Genomic DNA, 22,393 nt, shown 5'->3' on the forward strand with positions numbered 1-22,393 from the left:
AGCTTTTTATTTAAATAGTGACACAGTCAATCAGTGTCATCAGTATGCCATGCTGTATTACCCTCTCAGGACTAATTAGAAATTATAATCAGGCGTTAAATAAATAAATACCCAGAGAGAACTGTGCCTTTTTAATTCTAGGATGGAAGCATGAAGAGATTGATACTGTTCATTTATTCAGTGGACAACAACACTGCAGCAAAACTGCATCATTTTTTTGTACTTATCTTCAGTCTGACACACATTAGCTACTGTGCCAGGTATGAGGATTAGGTGGGAAGGGCACCTCCAGTGTGTGTGTGTGTGTGTGTGTGTGTGTGTGTCTACATGTGTGGACAGTGATGTGACGTCAAGTCTAGACGGGCCATTTCACAGTGTGCATTCATGTCACGCAGGGACAGCTGATGAAGTGACCCTAATAGTCACAACACACTGCTGTTGTTCTGTAGCGATGTGGCTGGAGTTAAGAATTTAGACATTTGATTTGAACAACAGCGGTGCATCTTTGTACATGCAGAGGTGTTGTTAATACGGGCTGTAGACTATTTGAAACAAGGCTTTACATTACTTTGTTATTTTTCATTACTATACATACGCTATTGGTGATAGTTAATGAATATTGATTTGGTGTATGATGTTTAAGTTTGACCTTTTTATTTCTAGATTAGCATGTGTGTCTGTGTGATCATGTTAATGACTGTATACAGGTGCTGCATGCATCATTATTATCATATAGTTGAAAAAGAAATCTGAAAAAAGGCCTTAATTCTTAAAGTTCCTCTTTCCAAGGTAAAACATAGTGCAACCATAACATCTTAGTAAGTAATAATAATGGTTGTTTATTTAAAAAATACTACAAAAGTAGTTTATTTAAATAGCATTTGGAGCCTTGCCCAATTTTTTTTATGAGTAGGATTTATCGGCTTAATCATTAGAGGTGGGAATCACCATACAACTCACAATACAATATTATCATAATACTTAACGCACGATACGATATTATTGCAATTTTTAAAAATATTTTGCGATATTCAAATTCTGTACATAAAGGTAAACTTTATCAATATTCATTTTATCTAATATCAAAGGCTCACACTCAATCTTTCTCTCATTTCAGTCAGTTTTATAAACTGAACGGTTTGTATTACAGTCTAGTCCAACTTAACTGAATGCAACCATCTGGTACAATTATAGCTATTCTGAACTATGCAATTGATGAAAACTATGCAGCCCATTCAGCAACTGAAGAATTTGAAAGTAAATTAAAACAAAATATAATTTTACATTACATAAAAAAGTTTTAAACTTGTTCCAGTCCACGAAAAAATTGTTTGTAACAAAATATCGATTTCTGCTGTCCCTGTATCGATACATTATTAGCAAACAAAATATCACGATACTACACAGTATCGATTTCCCCCTCACCCCTATTAATCATGTGTATGAATAAAGTACAGTTACTCATTCAATTTTCGCCATTTGCCAATGCACATTTGGTGCACATAGGTGAAGATTTAGTAGTTAATTAAAATTACACAGTTTCTGTTTATGCCTTTAATTGGTAAGATGAGGAAAACGATCACTGCAAATAAGTAGAATTTAGAAGCACTTGTAAGTGTTTTCTCATTTTAGAAGCAAGTTTGCGTTCGTTTATCCCTCTAAATTCAAATCAAATTCAAATTTTATTTGTCACGTACACAGTCATACACGGTACAATATGCAGTGAAATGCTTAGACAACTGCTCGTGACCTAAAGGGGAAAAAAAAGGAAAAGGCTATGAATAAGAAAGGAAATAAATATGAAAAATTAAAAACTGTAAATTTAACTAGGAAGGAATAAAATATAAATTAAGGTTAAAATGAAATAACTGTACAACACAAATTAGAATGAAGGGTAAATTTAACTGGGAAAGAGTAAGATAAAATATATAAATTAAAGTTGAAAATAACTGTACAACAAAATACACAATACACAGTATAGAACTATATAAGAATGTATGAAGAAATATAAATAAATAAATATATACACAATAACAGCAGCTGTACAAGTATTAACTGGAAATGAAGAATATAATGTCCAGTGTTGTGCAATCCACATTATGTCTTGTGCAGTGCAAATATGCTTAAAGTGATTTAAGTGATGAAGTGAAAACAATGTCCAGAATGTCCAGTGTGTGTGTAAGAACTATATGTGTGGGTCAGTACTGTGTGGGGGTGTGATTGAGAGACCGTATCGCCTGCGGGAAGAAGCTCCTCCTCAGTCTCTCTGTGTTGGTCTTCAGGGAGCGGAATCGCTTTCCTGACCTCAACAGAGAGAACAGTCTGTTGTTGGGATGGCTGAGGTCCTTCACGATCTTCCTGGCCTTGGCCTAGTGTCAGTAGCCCCAAATAATTTAATGTTGCACTCAGTAGCACCCACTTGGAAAAGCTGTGGAATAAACAAAAGTGATTTGCATTGTTCAAAATATTTTGTAGACACATTTCTGCTAAGGACAGACACACTTCAGTTTCAAGTGAATGTCAGGCTACAGCAGTGGGATAGATATGAATCACTGTTAACTTCCTTCACAAACAATAAAGGATTCAGCATATCATATTAGTAATATTCATGTCATAACATTATATACATACGAATATGCACACATGCTGTCATTTCTGGAGTATTTATGTCAGTGTCACTGGTATGTCTCAGTTGAGAGGACTACTGAGATGTAGATGTCATTGATCATTTTTCAACATGAAGCCTTAAAGGGGCACCATTTACCCAAACCTGTGATTTACCCCCAAAACCTGAAGTAGTTTAATCCCCTAAACCTGTCCCAGTAGTTCTTGGCCAACCCACTCTCCACAGAACAATGGACTAACTAGGACACAAGTGAGATGAGATGAGCAAGACAGATTAACATGACAGAAAATTTAACAGCCAAATTTAGCTACCAAGCGCATCTCTGAACAAAAACACCACATAGTAGTTACTACTGACCATATGCGGTTCTCATTCCTATCAAATATCCCCACTGTGTGTGTAAATTTACCCTGAAAGAAGCTTTTGCTTTGTGTGGGGGGGGAAAAATCCAACCACAGTGAAGTAATTTGCATTGCATTTAAAGCGGATGATGGAAGCCACAGACTGTTCTGGTTTTGGAGTTCTGAAGTCTGGAGTGTAACCGATCTGCATTTGAAGCCTTATTCAAGCATATTACCTTCCTTCATGTTCATTGTGGTTAAATGGTGGATCAGAAAGAACTCATTCGCATCCTCAGGGTGCTCTGGGAATGCCAACTTTTGATGTTGAAATTTCTGAAATATTGAACATTTTCAGTATTTCAGAACCCGTAGATCAGAAACAAGCAAGATCATCTAAATATTTTTGTTCATATTAGTGCAGGAAACTGTTTGTGTAAGAGAGGTGGGTAGTGTCATATAAACATCAGTGGCTTGGTGATTGATTATTACACTTTGAACCACTCACATTACTTTTCCATAACCGTAAACAGCTGTGTCAGTTACAGTGGCGCATGATGAAAATGGCTCAGCCATCGAAGACCAGGGTTACACACCCAAAAAGGAAAAGTTCTGCCAAAATATTACATATAATAACACCAGTCAAATGATTGCTTATAGTAACATCTGCCAAATTATTGCATACAGTAACACAGTCATTTAGGATATTTTGTGAAGCTGCATTTCTATAAACAATTACTGTTAATTGTGTGCATAAATGAAAGGGATTAATGTGTAGGCTGACAGATGTACTGACAGTGGAAGTGTTTTTTACTCCTCACTCCAGTTCCAGCCAGGTCATTCCTTAGTGAAGTAAGAAAACTTTATTACAACAGCTTTGCTCAACAGTCCCAGAAGGCTCGCTCGTCACTCTGTTGTAGCAATTTTCCTCAGTCTCCGGCACTAGCATAACTTCAAAGAGGATTGCTTTCTGGGATTTATTTTTCAAAAGTTTAAGACCTAATACTGAGTTTTTGTTTAAGGTGAAAGCTGCCAGAAAACTTAAACCAAGAAGCAAAACTATTTAATAAGTTATTGCTAAACCTGACAGTAAATCTGAGACCAAAACAAAAAGATCAAGCCCTCACAGTAGTCTTATTTATACCAAAGGAAGTATAGGGTGGCAGGGTTTCAACTGTTGAAATGTATTGTTGAAATATAGAGCACGGCATGCTGTTTGAATTTGTGAAAGAATTCATAAACACAGGCTATTGAATGCAACAGAAAGAGTCTGAATTCAAGCTGCTTTTAATTTTTGCTGCGTATTGACTGCTTGACGTTTTTCTGGCATTTGCATCCAAGTTTTGTTCATTAATTAAAAGTCAAACACAAAATCAGAACATGCTGTTACATGTTTGTACAAATGGCAAATGTCTGCTTTTCCCACTTTCTCCTCTAACGGGGATCGTAACTCAGACAGAATCTTAATTTTGCCGTGTTTTCACCTTCAGATGGTGTCCGTAAAGTGTAACCACTGAATGCTTCAAAATAAACTGAAAAAGTGCACTACTTTCTGTCACATTGAGACTAGGGTTTTACAATATTTTGTAACGCAAGGAAAGTTAATTGTTTAAGGAAGATGGAGATTACTACGGAAGGAACAAATGTGTATTTTTACCCTCCACTAATCTACAGATTCTTTTTCTTTCTTGATGATGAACTAACTTTAATTCTATGGTCTTTGAAATATTAAAACTAGTCAAAATGCCCTTTTTAGAATATCTTCAAACCCAAACTGGCAACTTAAAATAGCCTTGTTTTTCACCACAAGCAGAACATTAAGTATCACTAGTGAAAAGTTAGAGAAAAATTTGCAGAAATATGACAGAAAATGGTTTGATTAAAAAAAAAAAGTTATTTATTTATAGATGATTAACTAATTAACTAAGCAGCAGACCTTTTCAGGTGGAAAAGTTCTGACATTTCAATAAATTCAAAAGCCTAGACCTATATCAACGTTCATTGTCAATAACTTTGAGAAAGAATGTGAAAATGTTTTATGCGTGTGGAGAGTTGGCTGCATTAGTAATGCATGATAACTTCATAAGTGTTTCACATAAGTGTCCTGTTGCAGTTGGCTGTGCATGTGCAATGAATCATCAAATGCATGCAAAACACAGCAAGTGTTCATACAATATAAGTAAGATTCAGATTCAAGGTCTTTGGGGCATGAATTTAAGATTCATGGGTCCCAGACCTCAAACCATGCATACTTTCATATGTTTTATTATTTTATGCAGTACATGGAATGTGTTAGTACTTTCCTTCCTTTTTGCTTTAGCCTCACATGCTGCAAAAATGTGCACTCGCCAAACAAAAAAAATATAACGAGTCAGATGTGTTATCCAGCCATTTAATTTCTGAGAAGTGACTCTGATGTCAGACTCATAATAAAGCTGTTTCGCTAGTGTAATTTATTTTATTTATTTGTTGTTGGGTTTTTTTTTAGAAATTCTGAAATCTGAATGCTTGAGGTGTTTAGGGAACATCTGTAATTTTAGCTGCACTCCCCACTACTACCAGAAAATTCCCAACATGTGTGAAATTGCAGCCAAATTTGGGCAGACTAAAAATAAATGAAGCGGTCTCCCCAGCAACTCAATTCCTGTCTGTCAAAGCAAGTGACTAATACAAGGTCAGTTTCCATTTCATTATTTAGAAATGAATGTCTTGGCTAGCATTTGTTTTTGTCCCCGGGCCCACTTCAGGTGTTTTGCATTTATTACACACAACTACATGCACGCCATTCACTAAATGCATCCTTATGACTATTCTCTTTTAAAAACCTAAATGTTATGTGCTTGTTTCTGTCTGTTATGCTTTCATAACAACCAATTGGCTTCATATGAGGTGTTCAGGGAACACTGGTAACTTGGAGTGTCTGCCAGGTGATTAGCATTTATGATTTGTAAATTATACAACAGAAAATTGCAGACATTACACTTTCCCCTGTGCATTGCATATCTATTTGCATGAACATTGGTCACACACGATGTTTGGGCACAACAGCTTGGATCATTAGCAAATGTAATTCTATTGCTATCAGCAAGTGTGCAATCAGCTCTTCCTGAAAGGGAACATTTGAATGAATAAGAGCTGAACCAAAAGATAAGTGTGAGGGCAAGTAGAAAGGATGTTGAACATTCATAGAAATGCAAATTGTAACTTAAATTAGAAGTAAATGGGAGGCATTCAAGGGAACACAAATAAAATTGAAAAAGGAAAAAGTGATAGTATTCAGCTGTGAATTCTTCTTCTGTAGCACCCAACAAAGCATACCATAAGATTTGACAGCGCTATGTGAGATTCTTTCAACTAGCTGATTAAAAGGACTCTGTTCAGATGTATTGTTTATCCATGTAATTTATCATGTTCAGGCAGGGAATCTGTCATATTGGAGGCAGGCATTTTAATGTTACTTTTGTCAGGTTTTACACATGGAATAAGTGAGGCAACAAGCAGTTCAGTTCATGAGTCAAGACTTGACAAGTTCACTAGGAGCCGTGACTGTTACTGACATGCTATTTTTAACTTCTCGTGATACAATTTCCAGCTTGTTATGTCTGCTTGCAGTCTAAAACTATAAAATGTGTTTTTAAATTATTATTCCACGTTCTTTTTGGTGGATATAAATAAAAGCGATACATGAAAGTTGTCAAAAACAGAGAGGAAAAACAAGCAAAGAGATGGTCTGGCGCACCGATGGTGCACTTTTAAAAAATTAATCATATGAGTAACTTCCTCCAAGAATCATGACATCATGTTTGCAAATCCTGCTCACAGACCAATAGGTGGCAGAAGCTGCCAACAAGATCCGACGAGACATGACAGACATTCCACCATTTCCAGGCAAAGTTGAGAGAAGCTTCCTAGTCAATCTCTCAAGTGCCACTTTGTCTGATAGCTTTCCACGCTAGTGAGAGGTGTGACTAGAAAGAGTGGGGGAGGAAGGAAGGAAAGAAGAGAAGGAGAGCATGAGAGAAAGGAGGTAAATGTCACTGAGAGCAATTCGTGATTTTTAAACATTTGCCTGCCTCACAGTTCGTCACTTCTTGGCAATTAACTTACTATGAGCAACTATAACAAAATAACAATTCACAAGATTGCAAAGGAAGGAACCTCACCAGATGGAGAGGGATAATTTTAACCAGAGAAAGTACATCTTCTACAATCAAGTGAACATACTTGTGTGTATAGTGTACATAGAGACAACAACTTTATTGAGCGTGTAAAACAGACATTTAGCACCTGTTAATAGAAAACATGTGGAAAGGGCAGTAATCATTTGAGTGAATACATTTAAAAGTGTGAAACCAGACAACAGCTATTCTTTTTATAATGTGATGTGCAGTAAAGTGTTGGTGGAACTTCAGCTTTTTATAGATTTCATATAAGAAAGAGATTTGTTTAGGAAAAACAACAACCCTTATGTGCACTTTGAATTTGTAAAACTAAACTTTTTGTTTCAAAATTTTGTTGGAAATGTGTACTTTCCTCCTCATACATTCCTCGTGAGGATCAGCAGCTGTTCTCAGTTTGGATTCAATCAGTTAAAATGAATTATTCTTATTTCATAAGACAAGACCCCTAATGCTGAAGGACCAAGAAATGAAAGAATATTGCCAAGATATCACAGTTATTGGTTATTCCTTACTGACTTTAAGAAAAGTGTTGTCAGAGTAAAAAATGATGCACATGGAATGGCATTCATACAGTGCTTTTCTAGTCTTTTGATTCCTAGCCACATGTTACCATACATTCACACAATGCTTTGTTCTGTGCCTTTAGGCACATTATTTGCCTCTCCTCTATGCTCGATTTAGAATCACAGTTTAACCTAAAACGCATGGGTTGTTTTTTGTTTTTTTTTTTGGGTTTTTCTTTGCTGTGAGGCAATAGTGGTAACTACTGCAACACCGTCCCACCCATGGTGAGATTTGCCATAAATAACACCAATTAGACTTGCTGTAATTACAAAGGTACATTCAAGTAGTGTAGATGGGTTTGCAAAAGAGAGGTTCAGAGATTTGACCAGACTTTGTGTTGCAGCTCTTAATACATAACAGGTTGATTCTTGTTTGTGTGGTGGACACTGCTGTTTGAGGTTATTTTTGGCAGGGGTTTGTTCAGTGAAGATTGTAAACCAACCTTTTTCCCTAAAGTAGCCCATCAGAAAAAGTCCCAGGAAATAAACAGACAGAAGTTATTAGCTGAAAATGAATATTTAAATCATTATAAATGATTACATGTCTGAAAAGACACTCCCATAGATACAATCATATAACACCTATACTCAGACTTTCCATTTATACAGTTTGCGTTAAAGATGAAAAAAATTGTATGCTACCCCCTGTTTTTAAAATTCACCAGTTCCTATTGGGAAAAAGTGCAAGTTTGCCTTGAAGAAGTGATGTAGGTAAGATGATCCAAGAATCAGGGAGAACCTGCCACAGTTGTTTGGTGGATTTAGGTGATCTCAATTGCTGCTTCTCTTCTTATAATCTCAGATTGACTCAGTGATGTTGAGAACAGGACTCAGTGGTGGCCATGCCATCTGTTGCAGGACTCGCTTGTCCTTCTTGTTATTGAAGATGATTCTCTAACTGACAAGCATGTTGATGATGATACTTTGTGGCAGTGATTAGGAATTATTTTTCATAGCGGACGTCCAACAGTTGGTGCTGTAATTAAGGACATTAACCATTTATTTAACATGTTCATTTAAAAGTAAGCAAAGATGACAAATGACCTTTAAACTATTTCTAGAGTGGGAAGTTAATTTTCCCAATGGGAAACTGGGGCTGTTACACCAGTAAGCTGAACTCAGTTCTGCTCAGTGTTAATTTATTAATATTGATTTAATTTTACAAACTACTATCACTGTAGATTTTAGAATTAGTCAATGAAAATGTGAAAAAGACAAAAGTACCAGCATTTTATCGCTGTTTAATGAGTATGTGCAGTTTCTACTAAATTTCAGACTTAACTTTATACAAAGTGCTGTTGCTGTTTTGTTTGTAGTTAGTTCGTTTTTCTTATTCAGTTATAGAAATCTAGTCTGTTTTGGACTTGAACAAGTGTATTGAATTCACATTGAGTGTCTAGTAAATTGAAGATCTGCCTTCTATTCTGCATCTGAGAGCTCTGGAAGCTTTACCTACCTTCTCACAAAGCTCTCAAAATTGCGTCCTCGGATCCCATTTCTTTTTAGCAATTTACCCAGGCTGAACCCTCTGTCAGCTGTGTGGTAGTCTATGTCACTATGTTCAGTCTCGTGATCCTCCAGAAGTGGAACAAACTGTCTGTGATTGTCTTGCACTGATGAAGTTGCACTGATACTACGTCAACAACATTCATTTTAGAACTGACTTTCACAACACCTCCTGAGGTGTAATACATTGCAAAAATCTGAATTTCAGTTCTGGGTTCATCTTAAAAGTTGGAACATTTTTCACTGTCAGATTTGGACAGCCATTGCTTGAAACACCTGCCAGTTTGTCCCATTTTGAGCCCCAGAATATCCAGGTGAACAAATCACTTCCTGTTGTTGTCCCGAATCACTAAGCTGGTCTTGATGGACCAAGCCCCATCCAGGGATGAACCAAGCTTTTTCCTTGTTGCTTTTGCAACTTTGCTAGCAAAGGATCAGATGTCAGTTCCTGTTCTGCATCAATAATTTGTTTGGTTTTGGGTTTTGTTTTTGTTTTTTTGTTTTTTTCTGTGTTTAGTCTCCTAATGACATTTTAAACTGTAATATTTAATAACAGCAATCCGCCCTCTACCAAGTAAGCACCCAGCTTTAACTCAGACTTCAGTAAATAAATATTTAGAAGTCCAGGTCTTGTGGAAAAACTCTACGTTCTTCATCAATTTTTCTTCAATGTGAGCTGATGTCTTTCAGAGCTAGTATAACTTGCAGCTGTGAAACATCTGGTCCAATGCATTTACAGTGAAGCTGCAGTCACTTGCACACGAATATATGTAAATTAAAAAAAAAAAATAGCATTGACCTCCAAAATAAAGCAACAAAGCTGTATTGTGATATCCAAAACATAGCAAAATTATTAAGCCATTCACTGATGAGGATTTTATCAAAGTGTTTGGTGGCTGAAATGGGACAAACTGGGTGACGTATACTTATCTATGTTTGCATCCTAGTTTCCTATTGATCTCACATGGGCCGCTCAGGGACAGTCAAAGAGCCGGATGTGACCTGAGGGCCGTACAATGCTCTGCACTATATGGACAAACGTAATGGGCCACACCTCTCTGTCTGTTTTCAATCCCTTTGCCTCAGGTGTAATAAATCTAGCACCTAACCATGCAGTAGGCCTTTAGAGACATCTGTGGAGGAATGGGTCATTCTAAAGAGGTCAATGAATTTGAACATTATACTGTAATAGGATACTATGGTTGAAACACTAAGGTTACATTAAAAGCTTTTGTGTGTGTTTATTTTGTTATTAACTAATTATTAATGTCTTTTCTCAAATTTGTTTTTACAACTGCAACCTTTGCTGTGAGTGAAAATTAGAATGGAAGCAGAGGAAGGTGGCGGTCATGTCTGACTCGTGTTGTCAGCATCTCTTTGGTTGTTTTGGTTTTACACCAAACCGATTCCTTAATCCATAATTTATATATTTGAGTGTTATGTATATTTTCTTTTCATTAAAGTTAATTTACAAACACAACAATTACAAGTGTCATACTTTCTAATATAGAGCTCTAACAGTGGCTAAATTTAATAGCATCACATCCGTCCACAGGAGCTGACAACATCAAGAAGTATTGGAGTCGTTACTACCAAGGATCACAGGGTGTAGTCTTCGTACTGGATAGCGCATCATCAGATGAGGACCTGGAGGCGGCACGTAATGAGCTCCACTCGGCTCTGCAACACCCACAGCTCTGCACACTACCTTTCCTCATCCTTGCAAATCATCAGGACAAGCCTGCTGCAAGAACGCCGAACCAGGTAAGTTAGTTTGTTGTCAGTGCTGCTGCTAATGTTTCCATTTGATGTTTCTCTCAAAGTTCAGTTTGTCTTGCAGATGTAAACACTGCCCCTTACACGTCTGGGTTAGTAAAGACATCATTTTGCAGAATTCATTGCACACACTCATATAAATATACACATACACATGGATGACCCTTTTCTTTTTACACTGAAATAACTTGTTGTATACAATAGGCCCATTAGGGCTGTCACACAGTTTACTGTGGACAACATAATGACTTTTGGAATGTTAACATATTGCCAGATATTGAAAATTGTGAAACCTAAGGATGAAATTTCTGTGTTTTTCATAGTAGTGGAGTTCTGGCTTTTGTGTGTCAATGGACTTTGGGTTTTTTGGGGGGGGGTTTCCGAAGGCAGTCTGGTCCCCAGCAAAGGGATAAACTCAGATTATTAAAGACCTCTTTAGATTAGTTTAGTAGTAGAAAATTCCACCAGACCTGTGTCTTTTCCATTTTTATTTTTTTTTGTCTCTTTCACATTTTTGTTGCTGAATAACTTGGGTGGGGAGAGAGCAGTTAAGGAGATAAGATAAACTTGCATCTCTATAAATGCATATATACATCACACTCTCAGTTCAGCAGTCAGAAATATCCATCTGTTAATTTAATTTCAAAGCATGCCCAAGTCCAAGCATGAAGGTGTTGGGTATATACAGTATGTTGCTGTGAAATGATCCTATAGCAAGGCATTCTGTGTCACCTATCTCATATAACAAAATTTAGCACAACATAACATAATTAGCAGCATTATATAATTTCCCCCAGGTATCAATAAAGTATTCTGATTCTAAAGATCTTAATGTAATCAATCAGAACAACCCGTGTGACACCCTCACCTTGGGACAAAGTTGATGACTGCTTGTGTTTTGGGTATAAAGGACAAAAAGGTCAAAAAATTCAGTTCTAAGAGACTCTAAGAAGTCTCTTAGAGTAGGATGTTATATCTAGCATTTCTTATCCAGTGCTCACTACATACGTTTTAAAATCGTGGACACTCGCTCTCAAAATCACAAACACACACAGAAATATATACACACATACATCATGTTTAGGGTCCTATTTGATGTTTCTAAATGATGACAAAGATGAATAGTTAGAGAGAGCACCATCTGCATTTCCTACCCTGGACCACCAATGTTGCTACTTCAGGGATGTGAAATCCACTGTGGGAAATGAAAAAGGGATAAGCTGTGAGACTGATTCTGTTGTGACATAAAGTAATTGTAACTAAAGCAAAGATGTTACTGCTGGGCTTCAGAAAAATATTGCATTTAGGTGTGCGAGCAGTTAATTTGAGAAGCAAACCATAGTCTTTGGTGCCACAATAATAACTTTTGTGTTGTGCTGCAAGGACCTCTAACTAGGTTTATTAAATATTACTTGCATTCGTATTTTGTCGAGCAACTGGCTTCACTCTTCCAAATATAATCACACTTTGTTCATAGACAATGTTAGAACATGATGACCTGTCTCTAATTAGGTACAATGTTTAAAAGGGATATGAACAAACGTCACAAATACAATCAGTACTCGATATTATGACGCAGGAATCGAACACCAAACGCCAGCGGTTCAATTTTAGCCACACTTGTGAGTCAAAGTGCATGAAACAGGAGTGCAATTTTACAGATCAGCTAGCGGGTGTTGATCGCACTCTGAGCAGCAGAAATGAATAAAAGAATCAGCTGCAGCAACACACAGAGCAAACATTTAGTGTTCTGCAATGGAACGCAGAAAAAAGCTATGCACACATGTCAGGCAACCAATGAAAAGCTTTAGACTCTGTACAGATTTTTTATTTTTTGTGCACTCTGGAACCCAACACCACCAGAATCAGTTTTAACTTAATGTAACTAATTAGTATGGATTGGATGCACTTGAGCATGAGCCACAATAGTCACGGAAACCCACTCATCTTATTGATCATTTAAATGGCAACTGCTCGCTTTGAGCTCGACAACACTGGTCCCCTTGTTGGCCCTCAAATCATAGCAGATTAATTAATCTGCCTGTGGCCTGCCCATATTCTCTGAGCGGTCTTGGCATGATGTGTCCTTATCAGTCAGTCATCAGTTTCTGATTTGGCTGAACTGTGTGCAAACACTGATGACACATGAGACTGACTTATGGGGATGGAGGGGTTGGATAAAAGTTGCCTAAAGGCCTTTTTTGCACCCCGTTGGAAGGCCCTGTTTAGTTCATCATGAAAGACTTGCATAAAACTAGTTGTTCAGGATTGATGCAGTTGTTTTGATACTATGTCTACTATCAGCTGAACGTCACTGGGAATTTGAACGTTTTCCATGTTGCTGTTCTATGTGTGTTTGTCATAGTATTTCTGACTTAGTTATGCATGCACTTGAATTGATTACAGATCATAAGAAACTCCAGCTGCAATTTTATTTTAATTTCTATTTACTTTACCTTCTATGCTCTTGTGTATATATACATCGTGTCTAGCACGTATGACAAATTGGTGATTAACATAAAGCACTGGAATCTGCTGTGAGTGATAACATGTATTATTTAATTGAATTATTCTTATGGTTTATTAATATACTTTGACAGAATTTTTCACAGTGGTTAATCCAGTTTAGATACCAAAGAAATGCTATTTCATGTCCATATTTGTATTCGTTGTAATCTGTTTGTGTGTTTGTATTTCTATGGTCATTATGAGTGTTACCGTCCCTGTGTGCACATATCTGACTCATGCCTTGTCACTGAAGGAGCTTAATGTTCAGTGACTCATAAATAATCTTTGCATAAGACAAAACAAAATTTTAGACCAACTGTTAAAGAACCCTTTGTTTCTTTGTCTCTGTGTTATATATAGAGCTAAATATCTTTGATACTGTAATGGAAAAGAAAAGTGGAAACAGAACGGCTGAGAGGAAAACTTCTCTATACGTTAACTAAACATTTGTTCAGCGTCCACAGGGGTCTCTTCCTGGAGTTTGTTTCCATTTCTGCCAAGGTTCCCATGATATTGGTTCTAGTTGGAGACATAAGATAAATTATGTGTGTTTATTTATTCAGCATTTTTATGCAAGAGGAAAATAAGTATTGAATCTGAAGGATGAACCATGGTCCAGTTCTGATGCGTATGTGTCTGTCACAGGTGCCTCAGGCAGTGGACAGCCCAGATGTACACAGCAAGATGATGCATGTGTGTTCTGACAACTTCCTGTCATAGCCAACACTGAGATTTTCCGAAAATTGGGCTGTCTCACCTCTTATGTCCAATGAAGTCACATGGGCCAGCTGTTGTGCCCCGTGCCAGTCAGTGAGCCTTTGGCGCCCATGACGCCACGCATATTCAGTTTAAAGGGGTAGTGTGTCTAGATATTAATGTGTATAATTAGGATGATTAAAAAAAACACACACCAGCCACTTTATGAAGTACACCATTAGGGCTGCCACAAACGATTATTTTGATAGTCGACTAGTCACCGATTATTTTTGCGATTAGTCGACTAATCAAATCCATTGAACGTAAAACGTACAGCTTATTGCACCAGCAGCATCTGCTCTTATATAACTATCATTAGCTTACAGCTTTAAGTGTTTAAGGTATGTGCTAACTAAAAATAAAGACAAAATGATAGTTTATTCAATTTTAATGAAGTTTGCAGATTGTTTCGGTGAAGTTTAATAAACTCCTTGCTATCTAAACTATAACAGGAAACCGGAGTAAATTCTGGAGCATCTCACACTTCTGATAATCAGCTGTCTGCTTGAGGTTTATTCAGCTGTGTGAAAACTTTAACTTTAATCTCAGCCAAACCGATTCACTCAGGAACAAATAAAATACAAAAAAAAGCGCCAAACAATAAATTTTTTAAGTTATCTAAGTGACTCATATATCATGTTTAACCTGAGTAGCGAAAGACGGCGGTGGGTTTGAAAACGATTTGCCGGGAGTCCGGTGTTCTCACGGCGCTAGTGAGCCTTGCCCCCAGCTCGCTATCGAGCTAGTGGGTAACAGACGTCTCCGAAAACGTCGGAGCGCTTTTGAAAGTATGTGGTGTCTTCATTCATTTCATTTTCATTTATTTGTTCATTTTCAGGCACAACAAATACCTATATTGAACATAAAATGCACAAAACAAAAAACAAAAATTGCCTGAAAAAGGAGTGGGACGAAGAAAACTTATTAAATCCCACCCCTATACTCACTCATCAACAAAAAAAACAAACTTCCCGCAGCTACGCCCATCATTGCATACAGACCCATCAACAGCCCCGGGCACATACAAGCATCTAAACGGCAGCTCGCAAACAACAATTAGAGCCTTCATAACTGAATACAGAATATATAAATTATAAATTGCATTACCACAGGTAACAGGCAGTAATAACTACAAGTAACAAATACATATACATACATATATATCTACACACACATGTACATATATGTACATACATACGCACACTTTTTTTTTTTTTTTTTTTTTTTGGAATCCATACCAGCAATGGTAAGAGAACAGACATTACAGAGCACACTAAAACCCATCATTGAGTATACTGTGACCAGACCAACTGTTTGTAGAGAAATTTAAATCTATGAATATTTTTGCATTGTTTCAATTGTAAACTCAGACTGTTCCAGATTTTCACACCACATACAGACACACAAAAACCTTTACGGGTTGTTCGAGTTCTGGGTAATTTGAATTCTCCAAAGCCTCTCACATTATAAACCTTTTCTCGAATTTCAAATCTAGTTTGTAAATTTGCCGGTAAAAGTTTAGTAAAAGCTTTATACAAAATTATGGATGTATTGTAATTAACCAGATCCTGGAATTTAAGTAACTTTGCCTGAAGAAAGAGTTTGTGAGTATGATCTAGATAACCAGCCTTGTGAATAATACGCAGTGCTCGTTTCTGTACTGTGACTAATGGATTAGTTGTATTTTTATATGTGTTTCCCCACACTTCCACACAATATGTAAGATATGGAAGAACCAGAGTACAGTACAGAGTACGAAGTGCATCTTTATCAAGGTATGGTTTCACTTTGTTCAAAACTGCGAGGCTTCTGGAAATTTTGGTTTTTATGTGTCTGACGTGGGGTTTCCATGAAATTTTGTTATCAATTACGACTCCCAAAAATTTGTTTTCACTCACATTATCAATTGGTACACCTTCAATGATAATTGGTAATTCTACATTATATTTTAAATTACCAAAAAACATTGCTTTAGTTTTATTTATATTTAATGATAATTTATTTATGTCCATCCATTTTTACGGTCATTACAAGATCAGTATAATCATCGCTACTGAAAAATATGTTGGTGTCATCTGCGAACAGTATGAGTTTAAGTACTTGAGAAACATCAAAAATATCATTTATGTATACATTGAAAAGTTTTGGTCCCAACACTGACCCTTGGGGAACACCACATGTAATACCAAGTTTCTCTGAGTGGTAATGCCCTATGCTAACATATTGTTCCCGACCCGTTAGCTAACTTTTTAACCAGTTACCAGCTTTCCCTCGAATACCATATCTTTCCAATTTATCCAATAATATTGAGTGATTGATTGTGTCGAAGGCCTTTTTGAGATCAACAAAAATACCAACTGCATATTTATTTTTATCCAGTGTATCAGTAATTTCTTCTACTGCCTCAATTATCGCCATTGAAGTGGTTCTTTGCGTTCTGAAACCATACTGACCAACATTTATTATTTGATTTTTTTCAAGGAATTTTTCTAATCTTGAATTAAAAAGTTTTTCTAGAATTTTTGAGAATTGAGGCAGTAGAGAAATAGGCCTATAATTGGTAAAACTGTGTTTGTCATTACTTTTATATAGTGGTATTACTTTCGCAATTTTCATTTTTTTTGGAAAACAACCAGACTGAAATGATAAATTACAGATATATGTTAAGGGACTAGCAATATTCAGAATAACCTGTTTAACTACAGACATATTTATGTCATGATAATCCATTGAAGACTTACTTTTACATTTCAATGTGATATTTATTACTTCTTGCTCATTTGTAGCTGAGAGGAACAGTGAAAAGGGATTTGATTTTATATTACTGATATTTTCATTTTTATGACACGGGATGTCTGCTGCTAGTTCAGGGCCAACATTTATGAAGAATTTATTGAACCCATCGACAATATTACTCATGTTGTGATTTTCACCATTTGCATCAGTAAAATAGTCTTGATAAACTGAGCAGATATTTGAGGTTTCCATAGCTACATTCTCGCCTGAAAATATGTTAAACATTTATTTTGTGACCCAGAAAGAATAATAAGAGTAATATTAAAACTAACTAGCTGCCGCCATTGTTCGAAACTGAGCTGGGCTGCGCTATGAATTCTGGGACACAGCTTCTTCTTCTTCGGGGTTTAACGGCAGCTGGCATCCTTGTACATGCAGTGCTGCCATCTTCTGTTTCAGTCCGTTATTACACTCTTAAATCCTACTACTTATTCCTGCGTCTTTTGGGATCTTACAAAGCTTCAAACGACGCGTCGACTATTAAATTAGTCGTCGACGATTTTAATAGTCGACGTAATCGTGACTAGTCGACTAATCGTGGCAGCCCTATACACCATAGTAAAGTGCTTGCTGGACCTCTGTCTGCCTTCAGAAATGCCTTAAGTCTTCATGGCACCAATTTTTGACAAGATCATGGAAACATTCCTCGGAGATTTTTCATCCATATTGCGATGATGGCTTTACACAGTTGTCAGCTGCATAATCATGATGCAGATCCCGTTTCATTTCACCACAGCCAAAAGGAGCACTACTGGTGACTGTGGAGGTCATGTGAACAGAGTGAATTCAAAGTAATGTTCAGGACATTATTTTTAGATGATCAAAGCGTTATGACGTGGTATATAGAGACAGCAGTGATAAAGATGAGTAGACTGTGGTCATAAAGGGATGGACATGGTAAGGTATCTGCTTCAAGGTTTGAACTGTTGTGTATTCAGAGATGCTCTTCTACATAGCTTGGTTGCAACAAGGAATTTTTCTTCTCTCCCTATCAGCTCGAAGCTATCTGAGCATTTCCTTCTGACATCTGACATCAGCAAGGCATTTTCTCCTAAAGAACTTCTGCTCACTGATTATTTTTTCTCCGTAAATGCTAGCAGTTGCGTCAAAATCCCAGTAGATCAGCAGTTTCTGAAATACTCAGACCAGTCTGTCTGACACCAACAACCACACCATATTAAAAGTCACTTATATCACTTTTCTTCTGCATTCTGATGGCCTGGTTCAATGTTAGAAAGTCATCCTCCTGCTTAAAGACATTGAGCTGCTGCCATGTCAGTGTTTGTTAGGTACACCTGTTTAATTGGCAGTCATTAACATCTAATCAAATTGGCCTCTGAGTGAATATTTCATAATTTTACAGCTTTTCTGGAAGCCTGCTGAAAAAGCAGTATCATGATTCTGTCATTGCAGGGCTGTGATCTAGATTGCAATATTAGATTATAGCCACAGATGAATATAATTAAGTAATGCTGCAAATTTTTACTGGAACTTGTAAATGTGCTGTTGCAGACCCCTTACTCCTCCAGCAGGTTTTCATTTGAACTCTACAAACCTTCAAAGACAGCAGCTGCATTGCAGGTTCTTGCTTCTTGTGAATGTTTGACAAGCACCACCCATGAAACAGTCCCAAATTTAGTTGGTCTGAATTCTATTGGCAGCTTTTCTGGCGATGACACTATACACAAATTACGTCTCCTTGTTGACCTTTTTCTCACAGCAACCACACTGTTGACAGAACAAGGATCATTTCCTTAACACACACATGCTTGCATTTGTTAGTGCTGTTTTCTGGGGCACTCTTTGTTTATGGTGTCACATCAGTGACTTAGGGTGTTTCTGACACTGTAAGAGCAAGGGGTGAGAGTAGGTGGCAATGGGGTAATATAGCTTAGCCAGCCTGTTAAGGCCTGACTGAAGCCCTCTGTGCTGGAGCAAGTGTTTTTGGGAGCAGGTTGGGTCTGGAGGAGGTAGAAGGAAACATGGGATAAAATTCCTTGTTGACATCAATCTCCTGCCATTGGGGGGCCCAAGGAAGCTAGGGAGGTGTTGAGGGGAGGTCACCCTGTTGATATAACACCTCAACAAAGCAGGTCTGTTTGGATGGCAGGCCTTAATGGAATGCATCCATGAGGTGCTGTTGTTTTAGAAAATGCTATCAGTGTCGTGGATGTTGGTGTTTTTTTAGTTGTAGTCTGAGGAAAAGACAGAAGTAGAAATAAAACTGATGATACAGCATATGAAGAGTGGGAAAACCAGTGGAGGTCTGGACTGAGTCATGATGCCTGGTGTGGGAACTAACACAAAAAATACGGTAAACAGAGGAAGAAGGAACAGGCTGCAATATCTGACTTTGGGAGCCATTAGAAAGGCTCCCCTGCAGGATTGAAGACAGAGGCGTTGAAACATTGGGGTCAGCTTCCCTGGATGATTGAAAAGCCCACCCCACCCCATGCACATGCCCGCATATGCACACGTACGCACACACTGTACTGTCTTTTATTTTCTTCCCCATTCTTGTTCTTTCTCTTTTTCACACTCTCATTCCCTCATTTACTCACTCCCTCACTTATACTCACACACTCAAGCTCAAGTGAATCCAGACCTGAGGAGTCCATTATGCTTTTCTTCATTTTGAGCATTTTGTAGTCTGGTATGAATTGCAGCACATCTGTTTTCAGTGTACCATGTGAAATCTCATGTTGCCTTTGCAGAGTTGCACTGCACTGACAAGCATCATAACTGGACAAGTGGAGGGCATTTTAAAGAGGAAAAACAATTTTTGTTGGTCTGTTAATTATTAAATTGTTTCTTAAAAATGATTTCTCAGTCTGCCTTTCCTTCTAGAACAGGGGTCAGCAACCTTTAAGACCCAAAGAGCCATTTGGACCCGGTTTCCACACAAAAGAAAACACTGGGAGCTGCAAATACTTTTTGACATCTAAAACGAAGATAACACTGTATATATTGTTTTTTACCTTTATGCTTTGTGTGAACAACTAAGGTGTGTTGCTTATGAAATCCATGAAATGCTACAGAGAAAATTACATTTTATTTATGTAATTAACACATTTTGAACTATTAAAGAAATATAACAAAAGGAAAGAAATCCAGCTGAACTAAACCCTTATATCGCCTTTGGGATTTTGGAGCCTTGACCTGACTTTTAAAAAATAATTGGAAAAAATGCACTATGCTGCTAAAAGATGAAACACACTGCTTAGATATGTATTTTACCAGGTTAATGTGTGTGGTCAGGTGCGGTCTGCAGCACCGCTGCAGGGGAGGCGGACGCACCTGAGCGGCACCCGCAATCATGCCTCGCCGCCTTAACGTCTGTGCTATCTATGCTGTTGTAGGTATGTGTCGGGCTGTGAGCTGAAAAGCTGCAGCCGGCTGGATGCGTACAGCAACCGTGTGTGAAAAGTGGTCAATAAAGAGATGCTGAAAAGCGTGTTCATGGAAATATGGTCGGGTCTGCCTTGATATGTTTACAATGGGACTTCTGCTCCTGAATCTCTGCGCACAGCGTCTGCAAATCGGGGCTGTACTTTCATCTTTCGGCGGGTATACCGGCTTCCGCAAGTGTGACGCTCATTTTGAGCGATGAAAAAATAATAAAATATAATTTTATTTTTATATTTCAATATCACAATAATCTTCCAATTTAGAACTACGAGTTAAAAAAAAATAACTAACATAAATAAAATACACTTCAGCTAAATACTTCTAATTTATTTTCCCAAACCACGCGGAGCCGCACTAAAAGGACTAAAGAGCCGCATGCGGCTCCGGAGCTGCAAGTTGCCGACCCCTGATCTAGAGGATTAAGACACGAAAGAGGACACAGATATTGACAGATTCCTCACCAAACATGCAAACAATCATTGATCATCAATTGGCCATGTTTTGACTAAAACTGGCTGGCAGATGCAAACATACACAGAGACACCAGTGGGCACACAGACGCAGACAATGCATTATATGGGCTGTGGTTTCTGCCTTCAGCTGATCCTAGCAGGAGTACGTTTAACTGAATGAACTTTTTTTTTTTTTTTTTTTTGCATCTACTGTTAACCAGTATGCTCCCCCACAAATTTTCCTTGTCCATACTTAAATGTATCCAAAAAAGTTCACTTTTTTTTAAAATATCTTGGCTTGTGACTCTGTGAATTCTTTATCTGAGTCACAAAATTTTAGAGTGGTTACTGTTTTAGCTTAAGCTAATGGGGGAAAAAGGGGAAATCCCACTTTTACATTTGGCATTTTGGACTTGTTTTTGTTTTTTGCATTCATATACTACGTTGTAACACATACTGCATATGTATAAATGAGAGACACGCTCATTTATAAATAAATAAATAAAAATTACACATCGTGAAATGCCATCTGATGAGTGGTCAAGTGAGACTTTGCATATGCATTGCACAGATTTTCACCTTTATTTATTTATTTTCAAGTCTGTTGAGGGATTCCAGCTATTAAAGAACTTAAAACTGAAAATCAAATTGAATCTCTACCAGTTCATCGCTCACAGTGTAAATCTGACTTTATGATGTGAAGCTTCTTAAAATTTTAGAAACTAAGGCTAATTTCTGTCCTCTTTTCTGAGATCTAGAGCGTCTAAATCTTGACAGTGTCACTGCAAAAGCACTAGGGACAGGAAGTTTAAGACCTCTGGCCCCTCTCTTATTTGATGCTCACTTACTTTACTTTTAATTTCTTGTCTATTCATACGTGGTTATACCAAAAATGTATTTGCAAGTCCTTACAAAACTGTGTGGCGTCCTTTCTTTTACAATCCAAGTATGCTAGAAAAATGTTGAACTTACTCCAGCATGTGAAAAGCTGTAACTGAGTGGGAGGCAAGTTTTCTGTAGGGAACATCTTCAGCAACCCCACAGCTGAGTGGGGTTCTTCGCAGCCAGTTTCTGTTCTCCTGTGGTCCCCAGGAATGTGGCTCACACAATGATAGAAACTCCACAACTAACATTTTTTTTCTTCCCATGTAAAGAGGTTTGTGGAAAGTTCACTTTTAAAAAGCCCAGAATTGCATTTTGCTGTATTGCATTAGTTTATTTAAAATGTTAGCGTCTCAAACACAGTTTGAATTGCTAAATCTTTTTTTCTTCTTCTTCTTCTTTTTTTTTTTTTGGCCCTCATTTGAATTTTTTAGCTCATATTTGAGACTCACACAAAATAGAAATGTTCTAATCACTGATTGGTGGAAAGTTCAGTGACAACTATAGGTGAGGCCACCTCCTGAGATTAAGAGGGTGGCTGGGTCATGGTGTAGGGAAGTAATTGTTAGCCAGCCTTTTTGTCTTTATTATCAGGCTTTCT

At 37.4% G+C, this 22,393-nt stretch overlaps 1 protein-coding gene across 4 annotated transcripts in view; it reads left to right on the plus strand.

The window, feature by feature from the left end:
* LOC113033855 (ADP-ribosylation factor-like protein 15) overlaps positions 1 to 22,393 on the plus strand; it is a 103,288-nt gene that overhangs the window by 46,527 nt on the left and 34,368 nt on the right. For all 4 annotated transcript variants that reach the window (XM_026188008.1, XM_026188009.1, XM_026188011.1 and 1 more), the window contains one exon: positions 10,770 to 10,978. In XM_026188008.1, the coding sequence (XP_026043793.1) occupies positions 10,770 to 10,978 (209 nt within the window). The remainder of the gene's footprint in view (positions 1 to 10,769; positions 10,979 to 22,393) is intronic.

This window comes from Astatotilapia calliptera, chromosome 12 (assembly GCF_900246225.1).
Source record: "Astatotilapia calliptera chromosome 12, fAstCal1.2, whole genome shotgun sequence".
In the NCBI taxonomy this organism is placed as follows: domain Eukaryota; kingdom Metazoa; phylum Chordata; class Actinopteri; order Cichliformes; family Cichlidae; genus Astatotilapia; species Astatotilapia calliptera.